General features: G+C 48.9%; 1 protein-coding gene across 2 annotated transcripts; it reads left to right on the top strand.

Moving 5' to 3' along the window:
- Positions 1-10,318: 10,318 nt before the first annotated feature.
- On the top strand, positions 10,319-14,765 carry ARL4D (ADP ribosylation factor like GTPase 4D). 2 transcript variants are annotated; one of them, XM_035137150.2, is made up of 2 exons: positions 10,319-10,485; positions 12,239-14,765. In XM_035137150.2, the coding sequence occupies exon 2, from the start codon at positions 12,315-12,317 to the stop codon at positions 12,906-12,908; it is 594 nt and encodes a 197-aa protein (XP_034993041.1). In that variant the 5' UTR covers positions 10,319-10,485; positions 12,239-12,314; the 3' UTR covers positions 12,909-14,765. The 2 variants fall into 2 exon arrangements, with proteins under 2 accessions (XP_034993041.1, XP_060138267.1); XM_060282284.1 differs by lacking the exon at positions 10,319-10,485 and adding an exon at positions 10,496-10,673.
- The last annotated feature ends 5,471 nt before the right edge of the window (positions 14,766-20,236 follow it).

Genomic DNA, 20,236 nt, shown 5'->3' on the forward strand with positions numbered 1-20,236 from the left:
CAGCACTGTCCTATATGGAGTGGCAAAGATCTGAGGAAGCTTTTGGGGGCTCTTACGCTGTGGGTTAAACCACAGAGTCTAGAGCTTGCTGATCAGAAGGTCGGCGGTTCGAATCCCTGCAACGGGGTGAGCTCCTGTTGCTCGGTCCCAGCTCCTGCCCACCTAGCAGTTCAAAAGCACATCAAAGTGCAAGTAGATAAATAGGGACCGCTCCGGCGGGAAGCTAAACGGCGTTTCCTTGCGCTGCTCTGGTTCGCCAGAAGCGGCTTAGTCATGCTGGCCACATGACCCGGAAGCTGTCTGCGGACAAACGCCGGCTCCCTCGGCCTATAGAGCGAGATGAGCGCCACAACCCCAGAGTCGGACACAACTGGACCTGATGGTCAGGGGCCCCTTTACCTTTACACTTTTAATGGAAAGTTTCCTTTTTGCAGGTCCTACGTGCTTTATTGCTTCAGGTTGATCCTAAGCTGCAGGGTTAGTGAAGAATAGCCTCTTAATGCCCTCAATGTCCGTTCCTGTGGCTGAAGGTGGGGTGATTCTTTTAACACCAAAACGGGGTTATTTTACTACTTTTTTAAAAAAAAAGTTAAAATGAGGAACTCAATCATCACTAAAAGTGACATTGGTGGAATTGAGGGACTCTTCATTGTTAATCCCCCAGCTTCAACCAGAAGCAACTAAAACGGGAGGGCTTGCCAACAGGAAACCCTTCATTAATGTTGCAGACAACCTTTCATAAATGGGAACTACAGTGGTGCCTCGCTAGACGAATTTAATTTGTTCCACGGGTCTTTTCTTATAACAAAAAATTCGTCTAGCGAATCCCATAGGAATGCATTGAAAAAATTTTGAATTTTTTTTTGCCCATAGGAACGCATTAATTGATTTTCAATGCATTCCTATGGGAAACCGCGATTCGCTAGACGAATTTTTCGTAAAACAAATTCATCTAGCGAGGCAACCTCCACTAGAAAAAACCTTTCGTTAAGCAGAAATTTTGTTAAGCAGGGCATTCGTTAAGCGAGGCACCACTGTAGTTGTAAGTAAATACAGAAGAACCCTTGTCATGGGGAATGAATATCACTGGGTTACTAGCATTACCTTAAGGAATGTGCAGAACCTGCCTGTCAAATTCATTTCCAGCTAATCACAGACAAGCAATGCCTCAGCGGCACTCAAGTGTGGGTGCAAGCAACCTAAATTCCTGTCCTGAGCGGCGACACCCACATTCTACCAAATGGTCTCCACCAGACCCCTCTCCAATCCTTTCTTCAAACCTCCCAAGGAAGGAAAACAGTGGGCTCTTGTTCTGCTGGTGATATTTCCCCCTATTTAAACCTACAGTTTCCTTTCAGATAGTGCTGGGCAACTGTTTGGCCACAACTTGCCGCAGTGGTCTGTGCAGTTTTAGGAATAATGCGATCCACCCAACACCACACCACCCCAGCTGAAGGCTGTTCAGCGGCTCAAAGTTTCAAGAGGACCAAACGTTTTTGAGAAAGCCATAGAATAACAGAAATGTAGGAATGGGATTCCTGGGTCATCTAGTCCAGGCATCACCAAACTGCGGCCCTCCAGATGTTTTGGCCTACAACTCCCATGATCCCTAGCTAACAGGACCAGTGGTCGGGGAAGATGGGAATTGTAGTCCAAAACATCTGGAGGGCCGAAGTCTGGGGATGCCTAATCTAGTCCAACCCCCTGCAATAACTTTAGTTATGCTCAGTTCCACATAAAGGAGTGTGGTTTCGCTCTGTGACTCTGGAAAGCTTTCATTTTATGGTTAGGGAGGGTGGGAGAACCCATGGGCGCACCACTAAACTCCGTGTTTCGCCCCGGAAAAGTGCTTCTACAGCACAAAGAAAGGACACAATTTTTCCTTCCAGGTCCAAGTTGCAGAGGAAGCTTTTCTCCCTGCTGCTGCCAGCTGCTCAGTTGTTACCACTGCTGTATGTACTCTGTAGTCTAAAAGAGAAAAGAGAGGCCATCAGTATCGGATCTAATCCAACAACAAAGAAGCCACGCATTTCACAATGTTTCCTCCTCCATTCCAACAGGCTGGTTCTGGCAAAACATTTGAGAACTTCATTGTCCGGTTCTAGCCAGACATAACTCAGTTGGTGCTGATAATGCCAATGTTGCAGGTTAGATCGCTTATGATCTTCATGGTCCTTTTCGACTCTATGGTTCTACTGTACGTAGAATCATAGCTGCCAAGTCTCCCGCTGAAAAATGCGGGATCAGCAGCATCGTGGCACCGGAAGTCGCTTCTACGCATGTCTGGACATGCGTAGAAGCAACTTCCGGTGCCGGCACTGCCCGATTTCTGGTGCCCAGACATGGGCAGAGCGGCACCCGAAATGGAGCCTCCCTGGCAGGTAGGAAATCTGGGGGTTTCCCACGAAAAACGGGAGACTTGGCAGCTATGCGTAGAATGCCAATGCATGTTTTATTTAAATCTATGTAGTTGAGGACTATATATGCCGGTGTTAAAACCATTAGGGAGGAAAGATCTGAAGGGGAGCGAGGACAGGAACGAGCAGAACAAGAACGGCCATTCGAGGCACAGAGAAGACCACAAAGCTCAGAGAGAACGACGTAAGAGAGAGGTTCACCGCCGGCTGCACTAAAACAGGCTGCCCTGCCCAAAGGTTGCAGCCAAGAGGTCATTGATTCATAACTCCCCGCTTTCCCCTTTCTGACTCACCGAGTATCTTTTCAACAGCTTGCCACTGTGATTCGGCACATGGTGCGTCCTGCACTGGCAAGAGCCAGCCCCTGCGAGAAATTAAAAGGGGGAAACCAAGCTGTAAATGAGCCAGGGCCCAAGCTCTGAGGCATGTTATGACGGCACAGACTCCCAATCTCTCAGGACTGAGCAACCACAAGCTGCCTGCTGGTTAGGGTGGGAGGAAGGCATACTGGATCACAGCCAAGTTTGAGCCTCTCTTAGGAACAAGGACCTAGTAACTGCATACTCAGATCAACTTCCCTGTATTCCATAAGCTGATGACATCTCCCTCACAGGGCTGTTGTAAAGATAACGCAATGAGTCCGTGCATCTGGCTACTAAACTAAAGGTTGGTGGTTCAAGCCCACCCAAGGATGGCTGTGGGCAGGATTCCTACATTGCAGGGAGTTTAACCAGATACCTGAAGGAGCATCTCCACACCCATCGTTCAGCCCAGACACTGAGGTCCAGCGCCGATGGCCTTCTGGCGGTTCCCTCACTGCGAGAAGTGACGTTACAGGGAACCAGGCAGAGGGCCTTCTCGGTAGTGGCACCTGCCCTGTGAAACGCCCTCCCATCAGAGGAAGCACTTTGGGCACCTGAAAACCTATAAATGGCAAGGTGTCTTGCAATACCTTCCGAGATTTAAAGCAATGATGGGAAGCCTGCAGATCTCATGATGTTGGGCTCCACTTGCCATCAGCTCCACCCAGAAGGACCAATGGCCAGAGTTAATGGGGACTGTAGTTCAACACCAGGAGGCCCACAAACTCTCTTTGTTGTTGTTGTTTAGTCGTTTAGTCGTGTCCGACTCTTCGTGACCCCATGGACAAACTCTCTACTCTTGATTTAAGAATGTCTCGCACAAGGGTACCTGCACCTGATGAATTTGGTATGACTCGCACACTTTTAATCTCAATCTACTCTCAAACCAACGTATCGTGCCCGTGGTCCACAAGCTTCGTTCAGATGGTCCACAGCATGTCTGGATTTGTGGCTAACGATGAAAGGTGGTAAATAGTGATACTGAATTTTATTTGTATTGTTACTGCTTCTTGTATTGTACTGTATTGTATTACAACTTGAATTTTATGAATTTTTTACAAATTGAATTTCATAAAATTCAATTTTATTTTTTTAATAAATCATTTTTATTAAATTTCCCACTTTAACAATCCAATCAAATCATATTAAATATTTCAAATTATACATATGCATCAAATAATCCAAATATTCTGCCAAATTGTAAAAAAAAAATTAGGACTTCCCATGCTTCAAGTTAAAAATTCAATTTTTAATACAGCTAAATACAGTACATAATGAATAAAATAAGCAGTAACAATGGCCAGTGCTTTTTTTCTAGAAAAATAGGTGCCGGTACTCACCATGAAGTTGTTAAATTAAGTGTCACACTTTTTAACACCCCCCCCAAAAGGTGCCTTGAGTAACCCCCTGGGGGGAAAGCACTGGCAATACAATTAAAAAACATTCCGCATCTAGCGTTGTGCATTACAATTGCTACAACAGGCAGAAAAATCATTAATTGGTCTTCCAAGATGTACAGCAAGTTCCGTGGGGAAAGGAGTTTGGGAACCCCTGTCCCAAGCTGCTTTGGCATCTCACTTTAGCTCTGACAGGTCGGATGTTTGCAGGAAGAGCTCGTTTCGTTTACGAGATATTTTGTTGGTTTCGCTTGGCAACATATGAATTTGCAGAAGAAGCTGCCATCCCTAAACCACAAGCAGTGCTTCTAGTGGAACTTGACTGAGTGCCCTCACCCCCTGAATCATGTTGAAATTGTAGCCTGAGCTGTGGAGACATGCCCATGCTGCGATCCTGGGCACACTTGCTTGCCCAAGTCCTGCTGAATGCCTGTTTTCTAGCGCGACAAACCCTTGTAATTTGACCTCTGTCTTTCAAGGGAGGACACACAGCTAGGTCAGCCTACACCTGATTTTCCAATACCTTCAGTGCATGAATATTTCAAAGCTCAAGCTCAGTTGCAATAGGGACTGAGGATCTGTTAACAGCTCACCTTCTGTGTGCGGAAGCCAGGTTAGTTTCAAAGTAAGGAAAGGCATAAGGAATTAACTGTATTCTCTGGTTATCAGATGGATGGCACCAACTAATTCTTTCCGGTGGCAGAAAAGAGTACCCAAATTAAGGCACTAATTTACACACCCAAAACACATTCAAAGTGTGCTGCAGTAGGTCACATGGCAAAGTGAGTTCCTGGCCTTTTAATATATGGATCCAAGGCAGGACTAGCTGAATCCCAAACCGGAATTAAGATTGCCGGAAGAAATATCAACAACCTCAGATATGGAGATGACACAACCTTGATGGCAGAAAGTGAGGAGGAATTAAAGAACCTTTTAATGAGGGTGAAAGAGGAGAGCGCAAAATATGGCGTGCTATGGTCCATGGGGTCACGAAGAGTCGGACACGACTAAACGACTAAACAACAACAATATAAGGATCACATTTTTTTCCTACTTGTGTTATAATGTATGGCAAATCTATTAGAATTACAATGTGGATCATGCACATGCCTGTTTCAGCCCAGCACAACCTGAAATACCCACAGACTGGCTAGATTTTGGGGTTGTGGATCCCTTTAGTTGGGCCTCTCACTTCTGGTGACCGATTCCTAAAATGAGAGGATCAAGCCTGCCTGGAACCAAAGAAGGATGGGAATTGAACCGGTTGCAAATATGCCTGGGTGAGCTGCAAAGATGCCCTTAGTTTGCAAAACTGAGTCCCAGAGCTAAGCATCTGGCTAAAAATCCAAACACTCACTTCTGCATAAATATGAGGGAACCACTCAGGCTCCCTGTGAATATGAACACAGAGCTCACTTGCCAGACGTCTGTTCAGCAGTTGTGAGCTACTAGCCCAGAGATGGAAGGAAGAGATAACAAACCAATATGATGGACTAGGCGAAAATGGCAAAATTAACTGGGAAGCTGAGAAATCAAGAAGACAAGAACTTTAAAAAAAAGAATGGGGAAAGTTTATAATTTATATACAAGACCATTGCAAGCAGGCAGGTTAAAACATGGGCAGGATTTTAATCACACTTATAAAGTAGCAGAAACTATGGACAATTCAGAAGGAAAAATATATTTGGATAAATATTGACATGCAGTTGTAATTATTTCATTGGGACCCATGGAAGGGATGGGGGAAGTCAGGAGATTCAGAATAATCTCAGTTTTTGGCTTTTGAATTGATGTTTGTTGTGTGTTTATAAAAATGAAACTTAAAAAATATTTTTAAAAAGAGAAATTTCCTTCTCCTGATGGGCTCCCTTCCCAGGTTGGCCAGCCTCACCTGCCCCTCACTTCCCTCTGCAGCAGGTACAGAAACCACCTTCTTGACCGTTGGGCCTACGATTGGTCTTGTCCGCTCAATTCGCCAGAGCCTGCCTTTGCATGCAGGGGAAGTCCCACACTCATCAAGGGTTTGAGATACCTTAGATATTTCTTTCCAGAGGCTGGGTCCTGGGGCTAGCCTAGGTAGGTGATGTCCATGGACAAGGCATCTCCGAAGACCCCCTTCTCTTGTAACAACTTCCCTGGCTCAGCCCCACCCTTCCCCTTACCTTGGGAGACTGGACTCTGAGGCACGGTGTTAGTGGGTGGCAGGGTTGAGCATTTTGCTTGGATATCCCTCAAAACATAGTCTTGCTGCTGTCCTCCATATCCTCCCGCCTGCATGCAACCACAGACAAGCAAAGCCATGTTACTTTTCCCTGGCTAATACCTGCCCATCCTGGATCAGGTGTGCATTTTCTTGTTCCTCCCCCTTCTGCAACATCCATTTGAATTTCTCCCTTTTCAGCCTGGGTAACTGTCTAATAATAATAATAATAATAATTTATTTGTACCCTGCCCATTTGATTGGGTTGCCCCAGCCACTCTGGGCGGCTTCCAACACATATAAAAACATAATAAAACATTAAACATTAAAAAGCTTCCCTATAAAAGGCTCCCTTCTAGATGTATAGTTATTCATCTCGGGGATCCTATATAATAATGTCCAAGATGTCCCTGCGTCCAAGCTGTCCCGTGTGTCCCTGGGTCACTGCGCATGTCCCCCAGGGACACAGGGATTGGACAGCAGAGACAACCAGGGACACAGGGATTGGACAGCAGAGACAACCAGGGACACAGGGATTGGACGCGCGCGCTCTCCCCACCCCCCCACCCCTCTGCCAACCGCTGCTCCCGGCCGGACAAGCACCTCACTGCAGTTGCGCTAAAGCGTGAGGAGGAGAAGGCTGCTTTCCCCCCCTCCTACCCTCCCCGGCCACCGGCGACTAGCAGCAAGTCCCCCCACCCCTCTGCCTACCATTTCGTCGGCGGAACTGCCTCCGTCAAGGGACGGTGCCCCCACCCACCCACTCAGCCAGCCCAGCCGCCCAACACCATGCGCTCCTCGGGACGCAGATCGCTGTGCCTCTGACAAAGCCGTCTTGAAGGCAGGGCGGGTCGTCGTGGATGTAGTCGGGATGGTGCCGCCGCCCGCCGGGTTCACACTGGGGCGAAAGCGGGTGACTGCTCCTGGGAAAGTCAGCGTCTCAGGGTGTGAAGGAGGGAGGGAAGCTCATCCCCCCAAGACAAAACAAACTTCGCCGTCGTACTGGAGGTGGGGGAAGAGAGACACCTTTCTCCCATGAGCGCGGCTCCCCTCAAGTGCAGAAAAGATACCCGCTCCGTTGCCACCGTCCCAGAAAGCCCCTGTTTGCCTTTGTAATTGTTATCGCCACTCATTATGGTAGTACCTTACAGTATTTGTCTCAAGCCTCACGCACTGACGAGGTTTGGAAGCCCCGCCTAGGAGCAGGCAGGACCCTGCCCGCTTCTCCCCTGCCCTCTGCCCCGCCCAACCCTCTCTTGATTTCAACCTCCCAACCAGCACCCGCGCGCGCACGCTCCCGTGTCCTGCTCCGAGATTTCAAGTAAGGATTCAGTGAGATGGGTTACGGAGCAGCGTGCGCGCCTGCGCGGAAACGCCGATTCCCTCCGCTCTCACTCTTCCCCCAACCTCCCAACCAGCAGCCGCGCGCGCACGCTCTCACATATCCTCTAGCGCCCGTTTTCTAAACGGGCTGAACAACACTAGTCTCCTATAATTCTCCTATGCCCCGTTTACTGTTCTTTTCTGCTGCCAATGGGTAGCTCATCTGTTTCCATTTTTTTATTTTGCCTTAATTTTGATGGGATGTGGCTTCACCATTTATGCAGCGATTATTGATATATGGACAAAATTTCCCTTGCCGATCCTTCCAAACTCCTTACCTTCCCCCCTGACTTCTGCATCCCACAAATTTAGTTCCTTATTCCTCAATTCCCATCTTCTACTATGCTCCACTTGCACGCTCCAAGGCTACACTGACTGGCAGCAGCCCTCCTGGGTTTCAGCCCTCTCTAGTTGTTTTTTGTTATTTATTAAATTTATAAACTGCCCTTCATCCAAGATCATAGGACAGTTTACAGTATAAAAACACAAAAATACGTAACATAATAAACAACACAATACCCACCCTGCCCCAGTTTAAAAGGCCACAGATGGTTAAATTGACCGAAGGCCTGGGAGAAGAGGAATGCTTTTGCCTGGAGCCTAAAGATATGTAATGTACCGTAATGCAAACCTTCCTGGGGAGAACATTCCACAAGTGGAGAGCCAACACAGAAAAGGCCCCGCTTTCGTGCTGCCACCCTCCGGAGTCCGGACCTCCCGTGCAGGAGGCACATAAGAAGTGCCTCAGATGGTGATCGCGGGGTCTGGGCCGCTTCATATTTGAGAGGCTGTCCTCGAGGTATTGAAAGGACCAAGTGGCTGTGGAGGCTGAAAGCCTGGCAGATCTTGGCCAGCTGGTGGTGGTCAGAGAAGACATCTAGACATAGAAGCCAACTCCTAGGGACCAAGGTCCCTTCGTCACATTCCTAAAAAAATTTGGGGGGGGGCGCTTTCCCAAGCTGCCGTTCAAATGGTGTGCATGTGCCATGTCTTCTAATTGATTATGTGAGGCTGGGCTTACCTGGCTGGGCCCCCCTCCCCCCCCAAAAAAAATCAAGTTGGCATGCCTGCAACTAGATGAACCAAGCAACAACCAACTCAAGATAATGCAGCGCTTTGTGACTCCCATCATATTCTCTCCTGCGCCCGTGCCCCACATTTTCCTTTTTGCCCCCCCCCTTAAACAACTCTCCTGGACCTGAGGTTTTCCCTCGTCTCCCTTGCCCAGGTACAGTACCTGCATCTGCTGCCTGAATCGGCGCTCCAACTGCATCTGCTGGCGCCGCGCTTCCCAGTGGTAGTTGCCCGCCATTGTGCTGCCCGCTGCTGCCTGCAGCCGCGGGTAGTAGCCGCGGTGGCACCGTCGCCGAGGCCCGTCGGGTCACACAATGCCGCGATGCCCGGGCAACTGGGAAGAAGACGCCGACGCCGGAGGCGCCCCACCTGCCGCCCGCTGCCGCACCTGGCCGCCAGGGGGCGGCAGAAACAAGGCGCTGCTGCTTCTCCCAGTCCTGCCTGGCGGAGGCGCGTCCTCGGAGCGCGCGACTGATTTAGCACCCCGGGTGCGTGCCAGGCGCTGCCCCCATGCAGGGAAAAGCTTCTTTGCAAGACCTCGCCCAGAAAGAGCGGGCGAGCAGGCAAACGCGACCCAGAGGGCAGCAAACGAAAGCCGGGAGTGGAGGGAAGCGGGAATCTGAAAAGTTTGCAAGCGGAGCAAGTCAGTGCAAAATGCGGCGGGCTGGTTGCAGTTATGCTGTGCGCGCGAGCGATGGCCGTAATAAAATAAAATAAAATAAAAAGAGGGGTGGGGGAGAGAACAGTACGTGCTCGTGTTTGTTACTTCTTGGATCTCAGAGCTGCAGGACTGAAAACCAGGCTCCGGGGGGGAGGGGAATTAGAATTGTGCCTTTGCACGAGCAGAGGTCCCCGCGCAGAGAAAGCTAGCGTGTAAAGGAGACGACCCCTTCTCCCCGGCAACGAGCTTTCTACATGCAAGAAATGTGTATTTATTTATATCCAGCCTTTCCTTCCCCCGACAAGGACTCAAAGACGGCCTTTGGCCGATTGACACCCCCATGTCCTTTTAAATGTGTTTGTGGTTTCTTTAGCCTAGTCCAACCCTCTGCAACGCGGGGATCTTTTTGCCCGATGTGGGGGCGCTCGAGCCCTCGACACCGAGACCGAGCTCGTTCTTGTTATCCACGACACATTTTGCGCTCTGTGTTGTTGTAAGCCGCCCACGGACGGGAAGCGTGGAAATCTAGAACTAATAATAATAATAATAAAGAATGCCTCCAGAGAGCTGCAAACCCGGCTGCCTCTCTGCATAGAAAAATTAAAAAAAAGTCCTGGATCGGAGGCGACAGCTCAAAACTCCGTGCCAAGGAAGCGAGCGCACAGCGCGCGTTTGGAGAAGAAAGCGATTGCAGTTCCGAGGCGGAGACGGTGGAGGCGCTGTCGAGCGCGCGCTTCCGATTGGTCCGTTTCCAGGAAGCCTCCCCCGCGCCTTCCCCGCAGCCGTGTCTCGGGCGCTGGTTGGCTTCGGGAGCGTTGACTCTGCGGAGCTGGCCTCGCCTTTCCTCTCCCCGGGAGTCGAGAGGCATCTGCGGGCGAGCTGGGCGCGTGGAGAGCCCGGGCTACGGACGGGTTCTCGGCGAAGGTGCTGCTGCTGTTGCTGCGGCGGCGGCGGCGGGCGCGCAGCTGCCAACTCGGAATCCCCATGGAAGGTAATCTCTCTCGATCTCTGGAGTCTGCGATCCCTTCTAGGCCTCCCGGGTTCTGAATTCGGCCCGCTTTCGGTGCAGACGCGGAACTCGGTTGGGGAGGGTGTCTCTGAGCATGTACAGAGTGCGTTTTCCTAGCCTGCGAATCTCAGTTCGGCCCGCGTCTCCTTTCGGCGCAGACGCGGAACTAGGTAGGAGAGGGTGTCCCTGGGCAAGTACAGAGTGCATTTTTTTAATTGCCCGGGCCTGGGGAATTTGGGAGGGCGCGTCCGCTTTCTTGGAAAAAAGGCTTTCTGAATCGGAGGGTGGCTTTTCCTCGCTTCTCTTTCTGCAGACTCGGCACCTTCTAACAGCGTAGTTGAAATAAGGTGACTTAATAGCTTGCCTGTTCTGGCACTTCCGCCCCATGTTGTCGCTCTGTTACTGTTTTATTAATTGGATTGTTTTGATACTTTTTAATTTTTGTTTTGCTTATTGCATTTCTTATGTGCTGCTGCTCAGCCCAGCACTTTTTTTGTGCATACCTTTCTGTAAAAATTCAGCTGGTATTGCAGCATTAGAGAGGGTTGTGTTTTGGAAGGAAATACTAAATGCCCATCTTTGGAGGGTTTTTGAGCACAGATCCTGGTCAAACGACCTCTTTAGGCTCTGTCTGCCACCAGCCATGGTGCCTATTTAAAGTACTAATGCTGCTTCTATCCTTGGCCAGTAATCCAAAGGTATTGAGGGGGAGGAATGTAAGTCTTTGAGGGGGGAGGATAGCTTCCCCCCCCCTTTAAGATGTTCTAGTAAATCACTGCTTCAGATTCCTCCTTATGTTGAGGCTACAAGCACTGGAGACTTCTCTGTAGTGGCCCCAGTGTTGTTGAACTCTCTTTTAAAAACACACAAACAAAACACCTCACTTCTTACTTAAAACTACAACAAAAAACTTTTTAGTCTTTTAAACTTAGCGTCTTTCTTTTGTCCTTTATAGCATAGCTGCCAAGTTTTCGCTTTTCTCGCAAGGAAGCCTATTCAGCATAAGGGAAAATCCCTGTAAAAAAGGGATAACTTGGCAGCTATGCCTTTATAGAGATGTTGTTGTTGTGCTTTTCCTTCCTGTTACAGGCTGTGTTGTTGTTGATGATGATGTATTATTTTACAGATTTTTTTTACAAGTAGGTAGCCATGTTGGTCTGACGTAGTCGAAACAAAAATAAAATAAAAATTCCTTCCAGTAGCACCTTAGAGACCAACTAAGTTTGTCATAGGTATGAGCTTTCGTGTGCATGCACACTTCTTCAGATAGTTTATTAACTATTTAGTTTATTAACTTATTTTTGAAATGAATATGGAAAAAGTAGCATGCAAATGTTTTAAAATAAACTAATGGAGAGGAAAGTTACCAGTTAATGTGGATCTGCACATTCAGCTTCTCTGAAAACCAGTTTCTCCAGATCGGTTGTCCTCTGTGTGAATTCAGCTTTTCTGGGAAGGAGGGTTTGTGAGAGTGTTGTTTGAATCAAGGAATTTGAGATGTTTAGCTAAGGGATTACTTTGACATCTGAAGAGTAGACTCAAAAGCCTTACCGGTAGTTCACAAAAAAACCAATTAAATGTTCCAATTTCCCCTGTTTATTGAATCAGCATCTCTTTAACAATACCCCCCCCTCAAAAAATGCTGCATCTTCAAGCATTGCCCATAGTGAGGCAAAGTATGTGCGCATAGGTTTGTATTTTGCATTAACTGTATCTCTGTGTCTTGTTGCCACAGTTCCACAACTGCCGTGAGCGGAAAAATAATCCGGCCACCGGCAACGCTTCAAAGTTTGGCTGTGCTCCAGAGGACTATGGGGAACCAACTGGCCCCAGGGCCCCCTTTCATGCCCCACTTGCAGGCCCTGCACGTGGTGGTGGTTGGTCTGGATGCAGCCGGCAAAACATCGCTGCTGTACCGCTTGAAGTTCCAAGAGTTTGTCAAGAGCGCGCCCACGAAGGGCTTCAACATGGAGAAGATTCGGGTGCCACTGGGCGGCTCACGCGCCATCACTTTCCAGGTGTGGGATGTGGGCGGCCAGGAGAAGTTGCGCCCCCTGTGGAAATCCTACCTGCGCCGCACGGATGGAGTCGTGTTTGTGGTGGACGCTTCGGAGGCCGAGCGGCTGGAGGAGGCCCGCGTGGAGTTGCACAAGATCGTCCGCTCCTCGGAAAACCAGGGCGTCCCCATGTTGGTGCTGGCCAACAAGCAGGATGTGGCCCAGGCCCTCTCCGTAGCCGAGGTGGAGAAGTTCCTCGGCTTGCACGAACTGTGTGCCTCCACCTCGAACCACATCCAGGGCTGCAGCGCTGTCAGTGGACAGGGCCTTCAGCAAGGCCTGGAGAAACTCTACGAAATGATTCTCAAGCGCAAAAAAGCCCTTCGCACCAGCAAGAAGAAGCGCTGAGAAACTGGGGTGTGAGATAATCTCGGGGGGATTCAGACATTTTGCACCTGGACCGCAGTTTATTGCCACCCAAGGGCATTGTTTCTGAGCAATGCGAGGTTGCAAGCCAGACAATTTCCTCTTTGGTGACTCTGTTTTTTGGACGTAAGAATTGTGCCCTCGTTTTTGTATTTTTATGTTGTGAACCACCCTGTGATCTTCGGATGGTGGGTAGTATACAAACTGAATAAATAACAGGGATAAAACTTGCCATGGGCAGTAAGAAAGCATCTTGGCAGCCTCCCCTGACCTGGATTCCCCGGGAGGCTGGTAGTTTGGGGAGAAAGGGGGAATTTTCCAAAGAGTTGGAGGTCCATCGTGTGCCAACCGCATTATTTGTTTATATCTTTTCAAAAAGAAAGTAATGTTTTCTGGGCTCCCCACCCCTGTTTTTCTTTTTCTTTTTTAGAAAACAAACCTTAAATTATTAAAAAACCATTCTTTTCATAGTTGGGGACGAAGCATTTGTGTCATCTTTTGTGCACAAGGGTGAGGGAGGGTTTTGGCATGCTAAGGAGATGAACGAGATGATATATAAGGGAAGAACGCAGAGCCGCTTGCGTGCTGTGTTAAAAACTGAGATGGGAAAGCTAGGAGCTAAAGGGCACCTTAAATCTAGATTATGGCGCAACAACGGAATGTCTTATAACAAGAATACAAAGCTGAAAATGAATGAAGTGCAGCTAAAATATTATGTTCATTTTTTAGCATGGTCTAGTGGTCCTTCCCCTGTCCAAGCACCTAATATTCTTAAGAGGGTCCCTTCTCCGTTCTTCTGAGAGTAGCTGGAAGTGGGGAGGCAGAAAAGGGTCCTCCTTTCCTTCCACTCTGCAGTTTTGATCTGAACTGCTTCCACTAATGAAATCCCCTGTCGCAAAATGCGCCCAGAACAATGGGAGTTTCGAACGCTGCTTGCATGATGTTTATAAAGGTAGTCTTTCCTGGAACGGAAGGTAATGCTTAAACCCCTGCAGAAAGAGAGGCTGGAGCTCAGGGCTTTTCAGGGCCTTTCGTTTTCTACCCACAAACCTCTGGATACACCCCCATGAGTTGTGGCTGCTCAGTAGTGAAGACAGGCTTATGCAGGAAGATGAGGACTCAGGAGTTCCTTTACATGTCCCAGTGATTATTAGGTTGCTTCCCCCTTCCTTGATAGGTACCCACAGATAGCTCCTCACTTCTAGGGAGGCTTGGGGCTAAGCACAATTCATTTTGGAGATGAAGGACTGGTTGCCACTCTCCCAGTTTCCTCTTCTGGTGTGAGAGACTGCCTGCGTTGACGAGGAGGGGAGGGGTGCGTTTGACGCGAGGGGCTTTGCATCGCTGTAGAATTCCATCTGCTTTTGCGCTGACAGTGTCGGCCCGCCCAGGTTTTCCATGAGCCTTATAAAGGCACAGATCCACATTGTTCGCTCAGGCTTTGTTTAGATCAGCCCCAGAAGCCATTTTCAGCTGCAGGGTTTGGAGGCTTCTCAACTAAGGACGCCTCTGAGCGTGCAAATCTTTATTTGAAGATAACCAGAGGTGATGGTTGCAAACATTGCAGCCGGACATTTATCAATACACTTGTCGGTGCAATAAGGTGGCCGGTGATAAAAAAGAAAGAAAACTGGTGGTTCTCCTTTTTGCATTTTCCTTCACTTCTAAACCAGCATTTTGCTCCAGACATGCACATGCATTGTGCTTTTGTTTCCATCTGCTCCTCTTAACCCAGGCCCCACATATCTAGGCTTAGGGGCGCAGATCAGAGCATCCAACAGTTCTTGCCCCTTGTGGGTCTAACCTCCGTCAACAAAATCAAACCGATACCACATTTGGGTAGCAGCTGGTGGGGTGGGATGGAGGCGGGTGGGAACTTGGCACTGGCTCAGACACGCTGCTGGAAAAGAGTACAGTACACTGTTTTGGGGGCTGGCAAACATGCTCAGCGAAAACACCAGATTTCCGGACAGTCTGGCATCCCAATCTCGTGTGTGTGTGTGTGTACGGTGAAGATTTATTCCGTTCTTATTTTACGTGTCAGCTCCTGCATGTGCCCATTGGGGAAGAGACTGCTCCTTTGTTAGTGGATGAGGAGGAATTAAGTGTGGGCTTCCTTCCTTCGATACACAATGGGACATCACCGTGTTTCTAGAGTCTGCTAATGCTAATGCTCTGGCTGGAATTTGGCAAGGAAGTCCACATTTGTGGACATGAGAACACAGGGGCAGAAGGTTTTTTTTCTTCCTGGAATCCATCGGTGAGAAGGGCTCATGCTTGCCAATCCTACAAATCCTCTCCCCCACCCTGGACTCTTTTCAAATTTTTGCCTGGTTTTTTTGAGGGGTGGGTGGGAATAAGCTGTGGACATTGCCAAGAGGAGGTACTTAATTCATCTGCATTTAATGTCTACATTTGAACACATGCCATCAGTTACACAGAGCTTCTGAGGAAATTTATTGGACCCATGCATGTTGGAATGCAGCTTTTCATAGAATCAGAATCACAGAATTGTTGGAAAGGACCACAAGGGTCATCTAGTCCAACCCCCTGCGATGCAAGAATATTTTTGCCCAATGTGGGGCTTGAACCCATGACCCTGAGATTAAGAGTCTCATGCTCTACCGACTGATGCACAGAACTTTTAATCAACCTTCTAAAGTAAAATGATGGAGTTCGTGCATTTGGGGGATGTAATGTTTTCTGGCGCAAAATCAAGGCTGTTGTTTTCCCTGTGGTGGCCTGCCGCCACCCTTCCCTACTGGGGCAAGCAGTTGTCTGGAAGGAATTTTGACTGGGAAAACCCTAGCAGCAGGAAGGAAAATCAAGCACCCAAAGCGCCACTCCAGTCAAATCTATATCTTCCCCCACCCTACCAAAAGAAAGCATTTGAAACTTAGAAGTAAAAAAAAATAAAAAGTCAGGATAGCAACTTGCAGGACTGACATGTAATGTGTGGTTTGCCCTGGGATCCGCCTCAGGTAGAGGAAGGAGAAGCAGCTCAGATTACTCAAGAGTTGCAAGAGAAAGTCACTTTGCTGCTCTTCTGCCTTGTTGGGTGTTTTCACATTCAAGAACTGAATTCTGGCGCTCAAAACACATCCTGTGGCTAAAGTCCTGTCCTGGATCAAGCCCTTGGGTACAGGGGACTCCTTGGTCTACTAAATGAGAATTATTCTGTTTCCTTCCTGGACAAAAGCCACAGCAGCCAAACCGGCTGGGAACTGGTTTTAGGTCTGCAATTTAAGCATAGCTCAAAGCAATTATTGTGAGAGCAGCCGGTACGAGACGTACCAGAGTTCATGTTTTGCCTAGAAATTGCACCCTCTTAATTTCAAGCCACTCTCCCACCTGATGCAAATGTGTTTTGTCCCTCAGAGAACGTGTGTTATGAAGCAACTAATAAAGAACGAAAGGGAGAGAGGTTGAGATTATGAAGTACAATCACTGTTGTGCACCAAATAGACCTTTTTCATGTACAGTACTTGCTTCTCATATTCTTGGGCTGGGCCCGGTGAAGTCTGATTCTTGGCACTGGTAATATTCCTCCACAGCACGTGTTTCTTGTGGTTTAGTTTTAGGCGCTTGAGAGGAAATGTTAAGTTTCACACAGTGTTAGGAGAACCCCAGATATATAAGCCAGGCACCAAGGGGTTCCTTAAACCAGAGTTACGGGCACCAAAACGGAATGTCCGGTTGCCATTTTGGGTCCAGGCAGCTCGAAAGCCGTATTTTTCAGCACAACTCTTTGGTTCCTGAAATTCATTCTGATTAGGCAGATAAAATATAAACGGGTAGGCAGGATGTGGGATTAAGTGTGCAAAAACAGTTGAGGTCCAAGTATCCCCAGGCTGCACCTCCAGATGGCAGGTGACGACAAACTGGCACCCGGACATCTTCACATGGTCGCAAGGGGCCGATAGCCAGGTGCAAAATGCGCCTAGCAAATTTCCAACGCTGGTTTCGCACCCTAAGAGCATAGCGTGGCCACGTACAGATCACTAAAACAGAAGAAAATGGGACAAGATTGCGTAAAATTTCCCAGCGCTGATATTGAGGTGTACTTAGAATTAATTCTGATTGGAGCCGTCTTTCTCATTGGTCTTAGTGGTTCGTGGCGCCAGGGCGCCGGCCTCTCAGGGGCGCCCTAGTGAGTGGGGGAGCTGCACGGCTTTGCTGGCAGCCTCCCCTTTCCCTGCACGCCCGCCAGCAGCGCCCTGCCAACTAAATGGCGGGCGTTCAGCTTCCTTCCCAAGCCTCCGCAGGAGGAGAGCGATCCCCGCAGAGGCTTTGGAAGGAAGCTGCGCGCAGCTTCCCTCCCAAGCCTCTGCATCTGCTAAAGACGGCCCTGCTCCCGGTCGTTGTCCTCCTCCTGCTTCCTGGCAAAAAGCAGCGCGCAGCCTTCCCGGGCTGCCTTCTTGGGCACCCTGACGCCGAAAAACATGTCCGCCAGCACATCTCCCTGCTTGATCGCCGCCACCACGCTGGGGATCGGGGTGGTGGGGGAGGCAGAAGACATTTTCCACTGCCCCCTCCCTTGTTTTGGAGTTGCCCGGAGGGGGGGGGCACCAGAGGGATATTTGCACCACAGCGCCGGATATGCTTAAGACGGCCCTGATTCTGATAACTTAAATGGAAACACAGTGCATTGTACCAAAGTGGGATGTGACCAGATGGGCGATCCGTCTACCTGTTTGCCAGGTGCTGTTAATAAGCAACTTCAAGAACTCTATATGGTGCTTTATGTTTAACCTGGATTTGGACCAGAAAGCCCTTCAAACTGATAACACCAGCCCCCAAGCTGATCGGGGGGGTCTGCGCGACCACGTAGCAGAGGCCTTGCATTACTTCAAGCCAGCTGCTCTGAATCTGGAGGATAAGCAGTCAGGCTGTCCTCGCTCGGAGTGTGCTTGACACTAATGCCTTCTTTTATGTAAGAGATTTGAGGGCGACGGGTTTAAATCGCCTTTGGAGCTGTTATATAAGGGCTTTCCAAATCTGTCGACCTCTCCTGCTCCTGAGCCACTCCCAGGATTAGTGGTGCTGCTGACTCATTATCTTTCCCAGATGCTCAGTCCCTCACAGGCAATCTGTTCTGCTCAGAGGTGCTGCCCTCACTTGTTTTACACGGCCAAAGAACAAAACTCTTGTCTTTGAAAGCAGGTTTGGGAACTGGCCACGTGTGAAGGTGGCACTGTTTGTTTCATAATCCATGCTCCCTGGCTCATCTGGTCAGCTCTAGATTTTGAAACTAGTAGTACTGCGAAGCCTGTTGTCTTTGTCCATAGAGTTTTCTTGGCAGGGATACTGGAGTGGCTTGCCAATTCCTTCTCCAGGTGGATCACGTTTGGTCAAAATATAACTTCTCTAAGTTATTTAAGCCCCTTCGCCACGACAAGGCAGTGATCCATGAAGGGATCATGGAAGAACCTTTTAATGAGGGTGAAAGAGGAGAGCGCAAAATATGGTCTGAAGCTCAACATCAAAAAAACCAAGATCATGGCCACTGGTCCCATCACCTCCTGGCAAATAGAAGGGGAAGAAATGGAGGCAGTGAGAGATTTTACTTTCTTGGGCTCCTTGATCACTGCAGATGGTGACAGCAGTCACGAAATTAAAAGACGCCTGCTTCTTGGGAGAAAAGCAATGACAAACCTAGACAGCATCTTAAAAAGCAGAGACATCACCTTGCCTACAAAGGTCCGTATAGTTAAAGCTATGGTTTTCCCAGTAGTGATGTATGGAAGTGAGAGCTGGACCATAAAGAAGGCTGATTACCGAAGAATTGATGCTTTTGAATTATGGTGCTGGAGGAGACTCTTGAGAGTCCCATGGACTGCACGAAGATCAAACCTATCCATTCTGAAGGAAATCAGCCCTGAGTGTTCACTGGAAGGACAGATCGTGAAGCTGAGGCTCCAATACTTTGGCCACCTCATGAGAAGAGAAGAATCCTTGGAAAAGACCTTGATGTTGGGAAAGATGGAGGGCACTAGGAGAAGGGGACGACAGAGGACGAGATGGTTGGACAGTGTTCTCGAAGCTACCAACATGAGTTTGACCAAACTGCGGGAGGCAGTGCAAGACAGGAGTGCCTGGCGTGCTCTGGTCCATGGGGTCACGAAGAGTCGGACACGACTAAACAACAAACAACAGTACTGCGAAGAAACAACAGCTTCCGATCTCTGAGCGGCTCCTCCGCCTGCTGCGGTGCTACTTGCCAGTAAGAGCAGCATTCTGCACAAGCTCTGGTGTGCTCTCTCAGTCACTTATCTCGCATATTCCGGGCCAACGGCAAGCAAAACAGGTGGCTGAGCTCAGCCCCTGGGTGCCTGTCTGCATCTCAGCAAGGCAGCAATCTTGACTCCAGCTGCAAGTAAAGAGGACTTGCTCCACAAAGTAGTTTCTTCTTAATTAAGTTCTTGGGCTGGGATGTTCTCGAAAGAAACAGGTGTCTCACCCACCCACATCTTTGCTTTCCTGGGGCCCCTTTCAGTTTTCATAATGATGGGGGAAAGGCAGCTTTAGCTACGCTGTGTTGGCAAAGGTGGAGCTTCTCCTGGAAGAAGCTTTGGTTAAAGGCTTAGTTTTTTTACCAACTATGTAGGAAATTGGAAACCTGTACGGGTGGCGCTGTGGTCTAAACCACTGAGCCTAGGGCTTGCCAATCAGAAGGTTGGTGGTTTGAATCCCTGCGACGGGGTGAGCTCCCATTTTTTGGTCCCAGCTCCTGCCCACCTAGCAGTTTGAAAGCACGTCAAAGTGCAAGTAGATAAATAGGCACGGTGTTTCCGTGCGCTGCCACATGACCTGGAAGCTGTCTGTGGAGAAACGTCAGCTCCCTCGGCCTATAGAGCGAGATGAGCGCACAACCCCAGAGTCATCAGGGGTACCTTTACCTTTACTTCAGTTGTAGCCCTCCAGAATGCCGGCGAATGCTCAAACGACCCCATGCTCTACTGTACAAAATAAAAAATAAAACCCACCAACATGCCAACTGTAACACGCAGAAAATGCGAGAAGGCGTTGTCGGCACTCTTTTCCCTGATCTGATAGTCTTCTATGTGAGAGGGGAGAAAGTCACGTGAACCCCAATCCGAAATGGTACCAGGCAGACACAAGTTCGCCACCTTATCTCCCGCGAGTGAGAAGAGCCACGTTTAAGTTTTGATAACATTTTAGGCCTCAGATGCAGGGAAGTCAAACGCACGGAGCTTCAGAAATGCAAATGCTCGTGAGCCATGCTCTTCTTCAAGAGCCATTCGAATAAGTAAGTACCGTATTTAAAACAAAACATAAGAATAGCCTGC

Source organism: Zootoca vivipara, chromosome 13 (assembly GCF_963506605.1).
Source record: "Zootoca vivipara chromosome 13, rZooViv1.1, whole genome shotgun sequence".
In the NCBI taxonomy this organism is placed as follows: domain Eukaryota; kingdom Metazoa; phylum Chordata; class Lepidosauria; order Squamata; family Lacertidae; genus Zootoca; species Zootoca vivipara.